The sequence below is a fragment of the Etheostoma spectabile genome, chromosome 1 (genome assembly GCF_008692095.1).
Source record: "Etheostoma spectabile isolate EspeVRDwgs_2016 chromosome 1, UIUC_Espe_1.0, whole genome shotgun sequence".
NCBI classification, from domain to species: domain Eukaryota; kingdom Metazoa; phylum Chordata; class Actinopteri; order Perciformes; family Percidae; genus Etheostoma; species Etheostoma spectabile.
This window is the reverse complement of record NC_045733.1, coordinates 12346322-12356594: the sequence shown is the minus strand read 5'-3', so window position 1 is coordinate 12356594 and position 10273 is coordinate 12346322. Positions and strand designations below refer to the sequence as shown.

The 10273-nt window shown below is 41.3% G+C and overlaps 1 protein-coding gene across 6 annotated transcripts in view; it reads right to left on the bottom strand.

The window, feature by feature from the left end:
* cbfa2t3 (CBFA2/RUNX1 partner transcriptional co-repressor 3) overlaps positions 1–9793 on the bottom strand; it is a 38371-nt gene extending 28578 nt beyond the window's left edge. For 2 of the 6 annotated variants that reach the window (XM_032526396.1, XM_032526470.1), the window contains exon 1: positions 8754–9792. In XM_032526396.1, the coding sequence (XP_032382287.1) occupies positions 8754–8958 (205 nt within the window). In that variant the 5' untranslated portion in view covers positions 8959–9792. Of the gene's footprint in view, positions 1–464; positions 1597–8753 lie in introns of those variants that run through there. The other 4 variants (XM_032526643.1, XM_032526815.1, XM_032526559.1 and 1 more) reach the window with 4 other exon arrangements.
* Between the last annotated feature and the right edge of the window lie 480 nt (positions 9794–10273).

Here is a 10273-nt window from a genome sequence, read left to right as displayed (position 1 = left end):
CCCCCCCCCCCACATTTCTCTGTCTCTATCTCTCTCCACAACAGCTCTCTCACCACATTTCGCTTAGTTTTTTCCATATTATATCCTAAATCCTCTGAAGACACTTATATGTAAAAGGAGGACATTAAAGTGCACAGAATTACAGAATAAATAGCAATGTAGCAAAACAACATTTATAAGAATATAGGGAAACCATCTTTTTCTTCACATAGACAATAAAAGGCCGCTAACAGATCTGCAAACATAATGTTGACCAAAATATAAGAGTTCAAACTGGAGACATTTCAGCAGTCTACCCCTTTAAATATAAAACATTCCTTCAAATGTCTTTCTTAAATTACAACAAACGAATTTACGCTCATGCAAGTGCATCATTGCATATCAACACCATTCACACTAGTAACACAATACATGTTTGTTTTTTGATTCTCTTCAATACAGTCAAGTTTGCAAGTTGTACTTACTTTGTGAAGGTCGAGGTCAAGCTGAGGTAATTGTAGCGGTGACAGTCCACACCGAATAGTTTCTAAAACAGGTTTGATATCATCTCAATCCTCATTATTTGGGAAAAATTCTAAAGCCTTAGCTAGATAGTGCGGGGAACTATTAAGGTGTTGTTCCCTTTTTTTGCTTTGTTTTTGAAATATTGAGAGGAAAGAGAGGCAGAATTACAGTCAGACAAAAGAAAATGTTGAACTTTCCTTTGTGAGTTCAAAAGGGGCTTTGACTTTCCAGGTATAATAAATTATGAGGTATTTCTCTTCTCAGTTATATCGAAAGGCAGAAATCAAAATCAAGGGCTCTTGCATCCTTAAGCACATATGTCTTTGGTTTTGCAGTCTGTTTTTTTGTTGTTTGTTTGTTTGTTTGAAAGCAAACAGCTTGATGTGTTGACGGTGAAATAAAAATAAAAAATCACAACTTGTCCCAGTCATGTAAATCCGCTCTTTTGCTCATTTTAACCATCCCAGATAGAAGAAATAAAATACAAAATATATCGTTTCAACTGGAAAACAAAACGTCCTTTCTGATCGTTTTTAAGCAGACAAAACTATATGTAACCGGGTTCTACTTTTCAACAAATCCTCGCGTCTCCCACTTAAAAACGCAAATGATTAAGATGCGGATCCTCTTGTCTGCAGGGTGCGTCTATTATTCCTCCATGTGACAACTTTTAACCCCTCTTCACAGTTCACAGTTCAGCTACAGTCCGTGGTGTCAGGGACAAGTCCTCTTGCATCCGGCAAGATTAATTCTGTTCTTTTCTTGTTTAAAAAAAAAACACAGATTCTTTACAGCCTGTGAACAGGTTACTCTACCACGTTTCTCTGTACGGTCCCTTTCCTCCGCCGAAGCGCCGATCCTCCGCCGACCTGTCTTCAAATGGTGTTAGAAAGAAATCCACTTGTCCTACCGAAAATCACATTCAGCTGAGCATGCATATTTTTTACGTTTCTTTTCCCGCCGTCAACAATTTGAGGGTTTTCAGACTTGTTTTGTCTTCAATGATGAGCTGACGAGCTCACTGTACCGCGGCTCTCTCCTCCTCCTCCTCTCTGTCCTCGCTGTAGCCTTCTGTCTGCGTTTAAACACCATCTGGAGCTGCTAACCTCTCTCTCTCTCTCTCTCTCTCTCTCTCTCTCTCTCTCTCTCTCTCTCTCTCTCTCTCTCGGGTACCATCAGAGGCGAGAGAGAGCTGGCAGCTATGTACAGGAATCCTCTCTAAATTTTTAGAATATCCAAATTGTACAAATGAGTACAAAAAACCATATTGGGTACAAAAGTATGCCATTGGAGGCTAAACACTACGTTATATCATGAACGCCAATGGAACTTCATCAGTGAGTATGAGTTACATTTGGCTATAAATATATATATATATATATATATATATATATTTACAATACAATGCATTGAAAACAAGTAAGTACTAAATAATGGATTATGTGAATGTATGGCTTGCAGAGTGCAGCTAAACTAACTAAAAATGATTTCAGATCCCAAAGAAGGTCAAATCAGAAAGCAATGAGAGCTGAGTGAAATGGAACTGTTTTACTGTCCCGCTGTCTGCCCGTGGGGGCCGCTGTTTCCTCATATCAGGACTACAAGGACAGCAAGGAGAGCAGCAGTGAGTTCACGAGACTGCAGACTTTATTTACTTTATTCAACACAAAAAATAGAACATATTTCTAAGAGCTGTATGAATGGAGGAGAATATATGAACATATGTTGTGTATGTGTAATATATGTTGTGAACACACAACAGTAAATACTGCATAGCTTGTATAATGTATTGTTTTCTTTGTGTTGTCATATATAGGCAGGTGGGTGGACTGATGGGAAGCTGGATAGACTAAATATTACTGTTATCACTGTCATTAATGTTCCCTTTTTTATTGCTCTGCATGTTTGCGTTTGTGTTGGCTGTTTTAATTAGTACCTGATAATGATGCACACCTACTCTGTATTGTTCATATTATCATCACCAACATCAATATCCCTTTTTACTATCCCGGCATGTTTGTATCCTATTTAATAGGCTGTTTCAACCTATTCTTTTTAATGTACTGTATGTGTATGTAACATTTGTCCAATTAGGCTGCAAATAATTGTATTTACCTGTCAATTTGTTATATTTTGGATTAATCGATCATTTAGTCTGAAAATACAGAAAAATGTCCATTACACCAAGATTCCCCAAGCAAGAAGGACTTCTTCAAATTGTTTAGTTTGTCTGACCAACACTTCGAAACCGAAAGGTATTCAACTCTCACTTTTGAAAGGCTGGAACCACTGACAGCTTTCTTCATTACATTTAATTCATTCAATATTAAAAAGGTTGCAAATTCATTTTCTGCCACTCAACTTATTTATTAAGGGTTACTCATTTCAGCTTCACTATTGGTTAAAAAAGACTTTTGGCGGACTTTGGTGAATTTGCAGTAATGTTTATAAATGTACACAATCACTAAATAAAACAACTAAATATTAGATCAGCAGAACGAATAAAACAGAGAGAAATGTAGAAAAAGGCAGGTACATCTGGTTCCTATAGTGAGAATCCTCCACCTGTCCACACTGGTCTGTTGCTCCCTTTGCCCCGCCCACCTGCCCTTTCTCTACCTCTGCCAGACACACACATATGCACACACACACGCACACACACACACACACACACACACACAACACACACACACACACACACACACACACACACACACACATACAAATAGCCATAGAGGGGGACAGAAGACAAAGCTGACACCCTCCTGACCCCTCCTGTGTCTATAGAACAAACAGCAGTAAAGTACACACAGACAGGTGCTCTGCCCGACTCCAGTCCCACCAGCCTCGCCAGCCTCGCCAACCTCGAACACACACTGCTCTCACTTAGAGCCAGGAGGATTTAAAAAAAAGAAGCCCCAGTCCTGATTAAATATTGTGAACAAGTGTGCAGGAGGAAGCCCCAGTGCTCTTTGATTGGAACAAAACAGTTTCCCCCATGGCCTATATGAAGGAATAACTTCAGGTAACCTAAAGTCCAGTGCCGATGTTGCCAAAGCAGCTGCTGTAAAAATGTTCAATCAACACACACACGCACACACACACACACACACACACACACACACACACACACACACACACACACACACACACACACAGTGAAGTACACTAAGATTACACCCATAAACAGATGCATAGGCCATTACAAGCTAGCTCTGTTGGAGGCAGTATGTGTAGAGTACCGTGGTGGAAGTATGGTTGTCAAGGAGATGGATGGAGTGTTTATGAAACTCACTCTCTATGTTTCTCCCTTTCAGAGTTATGGCCCTAGGTGGCTCTGTACTCATGCACTATTGTGTGTGTGTGTGTGTGAGTAACATGTTACTATAGGTATTTGTTTTTCTTCCAGAATATTGTAAAGGGAAGAGGTGTATATCCTTGTGTGTGTGTTGTGTGTGTGTGTGTGTGGTGTGGGGTGTGGGTGTGGTGTGTGTGTGTGTGTGTGTGTGTGTGTGTGTGTGTGTGTGTGGCCTTGAGTGACAGAAAGGTTGGCAATGGGGGTTGCATACAAAGAAAGGTCCTGTCAAGGTGACAGCTCCAAGATTGACAGGATGCTATTCTCCTCGGGAACGGCGTCAGTCAACTTGTCAGCCTTCCTGTACGACAGCTTCTCACTCTCTTAATTTGGCCTTTTGTTGAGCGGTCACGGGTTAGCTCACAACTCCATGTGGCCGGCCTGATAAACTGCACAATGAAACATACGCTCACAAGGTGGGGAACTCGCTTCGATGAACTCTCTTTGCCATAATACAGAGACTGGAAGTCCTTCAATGGCATTACTGTAAAACAAAAACAGCTTTGTCTCCCCTTTCATTCACTTCTCTATCTCTTTGCCCCCAAACTGTGTGACTCTGTTATGTTGACAGCATCTCCTTGATGGTTGAGCTCTCACTGGGATACAACAACTAGGTTTGGTCATTTGCTGGTATGCAAATTACTATTTCTGTGTGTGTGTATGCGCGTATTGTGTGTGTGTGTGTGTGTGTGTGTGTGTGTGTGTGTGTGTGTGTGTGTCAGAGTAAAGGCAATAGGGAAGTTTGCAGCATTTCCTACACTCACACATTGTAAATCCTTTCCTATAGTGGCAGTCACAGGCTAGTGTGTTGACAGGAGATAAGGTCCTGAGCCGACTGAAAGGAACGCTAGACCTATTGTGTTCCTGCCCTCTTCTCTCTTCTCCTATCCTCTCCCCTCTCATGCACATTCAATAGACCACACTCTTGTGGAGCTGCCATTAATGTCAGCATTGTATGTTCCAGGCAGTCATAAAAGGGGAAAGAATACATCTCACTTTATCAAAAAAGGAAAAAAGTAACTGCGATGCTGCTTGAAAGCTGATGAAAAATGATTGGGTTTAAGCTGAGAAATCCACATTTGAGTCTCATGCATCCTCCCTGAATATGGGTTTTGTAATTTAAACACAATTTCTCTAATAGTGTGCTTAAGAGGATGTTGTTCTCTGACTTTCTATGTTAACATCTAATGAGTGCATGTCCTCAAGCTGCTCCTTAATGTTATGAAAGAGGATGAGACAGAGAGAGTCTTTCTGTGATACGGCATAGTGTAACGGACCATTGACCCACCCACTCAAGCACGTATGCTGGATTGCTGCTTTTACAAATTGCACCCATAGACCCCCTGACATTTTGTTTGCAATCAAGCAGCAAAGTGTTGGTTGTTTGAGTCATCCAGACATGATGTGAATTCAAAATTCAATCCATGCTCTTTAGAAACAATGTCCATTGAAATACTTGACTTCCAGGTTGTTTTCTGCCAGAACACTCTCATAAGAGCACTACCCAATGCATTACTGTAGCTAGTCAGACTATTTTTCTATTCCATGTACTTTTCAGATTTTTTATCCAACTCTTTTTTTTCTTTTTTTTGCAACAAAGTATTGCACAAGTGTTGCAATGCCTAAATCATATTTCACTTGTCTTAAATATTTCATGTGTGTACAGAGCTAAAATTTCTGAGCCCAGCAAAACAGCAGAATATAGAAAATGAGGTTAAATTGCAGATATTTGACCTAAATCCCATTGTTATACACAGACATGCATAGTCCTATTGCCAACAACTACTAAAAAAGCAAAAAGTGTGATACGCTTTGACCAGACTGGTTATGTATAACTGCAGAAGTATTTTAAGGATCTTCTACATGCTGGTAAAGTAAGTGCATGCATATACTGTGTGTGTTTTCTTTGTCCAGACTGCCAGGCTGACTTAAAGCGCAGGGTCACAGCTGACCACCAGAAGCGCATGCTGAAAAAAGAGGAACTGACACCTGATTAAATCAAGTGTTGACTCAAGAACAGGATATGCAGCCTTGGTCTGATAGGGAGACAGACAGTAAAAAGTCCTCAGTGTGCAGGTGAATACGCCCTCATACACTCACATGAAAACGTCACTGCTATATATGACTGCGTTTCCCAAGAGACAATATGTGTGTGCTCTTGTGCGAATGTGTTTTTGTGTGTGTGTTCAGACAGTTGGTGGTGCTGGCACTGGAGATAGTGACTAGAGGTGGATGAGGCACTGTATCAAGTTGTGAACATCTGTTCCTCATAGAAACCACAAAGCTGGTGTTGAGGAAACAGAGGGGATAACTTCTCTCTCACACACAGGCGCACACACACACACACACACACACACACACACACAAACACACACACACCTTTCATCACCACCTTGCCTCTCTTCCCACACATACCTCTCACTTTTTTCCATTCCTTATTTATTTACTCTCTTTTCCTCACTCCTCTTGCATCATCATCAACATCCATCTTTTCCCACATTTCTGATGATCTCTGCCACATTTATTTGCTTGTTTCTGTGCCAGAGATACAGTGCAGCAGTCATTAAGCAACAAATTCCTGAAAAAGTTATGTTCTCAAATGAACAGCAACATTACAAGATATGTCTAATTTTCACTTTGGTTGTGATAACATTGTTCATCAGTTTAAGTGACAATGCAAAACTGTAAGTAAAACCACTTATTCAAAAGTCATCCACAAGGTGAAATCTTTGAAAACTTGTGTGTAATCAAACTATGGTAAGTATTCCAACCCCAAATTCGCCAAATACATCAGATTTTACAATTTTGTGAGATTGTAATTAGGCCTACCTTGAATTTCTAAAAATATAAAAAAAAATTGAAGTAAGTGTTGACGTGAAAAGGACACTGGTATCAATCTGAATTCAACCTTGAAATCATTTTATATGACTAATGCACAACAAGTCTTCAGAGACCTGGATAATAATGTTGATGATATATCACAAAGGGACATCAAGATGAGGAGAGCGACAAAGTTGTGTACTTATTTAAAAGTTATCTCTTCTTGTGAAAGAAAAATGTAAAGAATAGCATGTTCATAGTATATAGGATTAGGATAGGCACAAATTATGAAGTCTATGATACAGCAGACATGAGCCAAGGCTTTGTTAGGGATTCACTGCACCTTTTCCCTCAAAGTCCCTTGATTTAGTCCTTTCTGCTTTTCTTCCTCTTTCCATCTCTTTCATAGCCTTCCTCCCTTTATCTGGGCCCGCTGTAAGGATGTGCTAGTGCTAGGTGGCAGTTCCTTATTGTAGGGTGTCTAAATGTGTGTGTGTGTGTGTGTGTGTGTGTGTGTGTGTGTGTGTGTGTGTCTGTATGCTGTGTGCGGCTGATAAGACCCAGGGAGAAGAGCCAGCGTGCCGACATATTCTTGCCACCACGGTTATGCCCGTCGCAGCTGTGCCTGAGCTCTGCGACATTGTCCTCACAGGAAGCCTATGCTGCAGCTCACAACACCTCACACACACATGCACATGCACGAAACACATTAACTACTACTTCTTTTTTCTATACAGTGTGAACATATCGCTGGATACACACACAACACACAAAAACACACACACACACACACACACACACAAACACACACACACACACACACACACCAGGTAAACTACTTGAGAGAAAGAGCTGTGTTTACAGTTCACATTGACACATTTTGATTTCCTCAGTGTATGCATTTGTGCGTGTGTGTGAGAGACAGATGCATGGGTTGGGGCACTGATACTGTACCAGAGTTCTACTGGGTTTTTATCACAGAATTACAGGGAGGATGCTTATGACTAAGCCTAATTATAGAAGCCCTATCGCTGCAACGTTCACAAAGCTCATTACTGCCAAGAGACGGCAGGCGCTGCAGGTAATTCACTACGTTGGGTATTAGTCCCCGCTCTGGCTTACAGTTTCTACATATTTAGAGTCTCTAAAATTGAGCCTTTAATGTCTGATTCTTAATGCATCTCTCTCTCCTCAAACTCTTTGCTGAATGAAGTAAAGGTTTTCATTTTTACCTAAAGGCACTACTTCAGTGTTTTCAGTGCTTTAAGAATCAATTACACGCTATATTCTCTTCCCTTTTTCCTGGATGTCTTTCAAGTTTCCCTCATCCGTCTGCAAAATACTGCCTTAAAGTTTTTGCTCTGTCATTCACTGTGATGCACCCTCATGACCTGCATGTATATTATGAAGCCATTGAAGCTAAACTGTGAAACTCAAGAATCTAATTCTGTTCCTTGCAGCTGTATGGGGATGCCCAGAGGAAGACCCCCCACCCACTCAATGCTCTAAAAACCTCTTTCCCTTTACTTTCCAGTGCCATGGGTGCCATGTGCTCCACAACAATGATGACAAATTTATTTGTGCGTGACAGCTTATATGAGAACCATATTCCTTGACAACAAGAGAACGCCGTTGAGAGAAATTGCACTTCATGGTGGCCAATTTAATCCTGAATCAGGATTCAATTTGATCTCTAAAGTGAGTGTGTTTAATAAAAAATAAATATAACAAATAAAATACAGTAAATGGATAATTGCACTGGGAAACAAACCTCAGATCATTTTACAGAGAAGAGATCATTTGGAGAAGAAAACTCATTTAGATGGCAATGTTCGATGCCATTCTAACCTTGAAACCTCAGCTTCAATCATCAAATAAAGGGTCTACTCACAAGATGAAGAAGCCTCACATTGCCCTTATAGCATGCGGCACTAAGTCAACACAAACTGATTATCTGTCAATCACTCCCACTTAATGAGCAGACCTGACAGCTGTGGGATGCTCCATCCCTCATCAGAGTAACGTACTGCCAAAAGATTTCATGAAACAGGTCCTTTAGATGACAAGCTCCTACCTTCACTACATCTGTAGTAGCTGCTAGTTGCCAGGTTTAGATCAAGGCTTCCATGCTGGGGTCTGTGGGCAGTGTGTTTATCCCTCAGCTCTCTGTGGCTGATCAGTGTGACCGTGGCAACACGTGGAGTACAAGCTGGAGTAGAGGAAGCCCCAGCTCCAAGGTCGGCCTTCTTCTGGCGCTCCAAACGGACTTTGGCAGACATGTTCGGACATTCAAATCTCCACTGTTAAGAACTTTCCAATTTCTTTCAGGTGAAGGGATTCAAGCTTCGGTGAAGTATAAAGCACTATGTGCACATTGGCAGATCTATAGGTCCAAGCAGCGTAGCAAAGACAATCAGTGTTAAAGATCAAAAATGCTAAAAGGCGTTTTCATCTGTCTTTAAGGTTTTGCATGTTGTTCCCCATAATATTCAGCCAGTTTGACGTTGTTGCCCATATAGATCATTGTATCAACCACAGAGCAGTCATGCAAGGAACTATCTGTTGTTAAAGCACCAAACTGAGAAAAACAAGAGGTTGCTTCCTCTTCTTCCTTTCACCTCTTCATTAAAAACTGTGATCCATGTTGTATTATTCCTTGATTCCTCTGGTATTTTTTCTTTCCTTCATGTCTGCATACAACTGTGAAAAAACGACAGTTGTATGTTAATAGCCACGAGTAGCTGCCTGCTGTCCTCAGATCCAAGTCTCTTTTGCTTTCCCCTTTAGATGTTATTGGCACATCTCATGTTCACATCTACCTTTCTTTCTTGTTTTCTAGTCATCTGGTTCTCTTGATCTCTTTTCGTACCTTTCCAGCAGAGTGTGCGAGAGAGAGTGTGTGTTTGTCAGTGGCAGGTCAGCTTGTCTCGTGGCTCTGGCTGAGGGGCTGTGCTCTCATCGGAACCCTCCTCCTCCCCTGCCTGCCACTGCTGCTCAAAAGAGAAGTGTGTTAGTTAGTTTGTGTGTGTTTTTGTGTGTTGCAGGACTGCAGCCACTGGGGAGGCCAGGCAGCAGAACTGGTTGCGGTGATAGCGGCAGACAGCAGCAGGCAGAAGGACCTGGGTCTCCATCTGGGCTTCCTCTCTCAGGAACCAGCTGTGTCTGTGGCCAGCAGCCACTCCTTCCCTCCTTGCATCACCCGTTCTAACCCCTCTTCCTTCCTTATCATGATCCTTTGCTTCTGTGCACCTTGCTTGATGACCATTATGGCACTTCCTGTTGTCCCATCTTCAAAAACTCATCCTTCTTGTCCATCCATCTACTCATCTTTGGTGTTATTGTTAGGCTCTTCTTCACCAGCATCCATCTTTAGCATTTATTGTGTGCATGATAGTTCACAGTAAAGTACAAAAGTAAGTACATCAAATGGTTGTGTGGTTAAATGACAATGAATGATGATAATAAATAATATTTGCATCTCACAGTTCACCCAAAAGATGATTGCAGCAATTCCATGTCACTTACTGATTTTGGCGAACAATTTTGCGTCATAAATGCGGATGTGACCACATACTGTAGGCTACTTGTAACCCC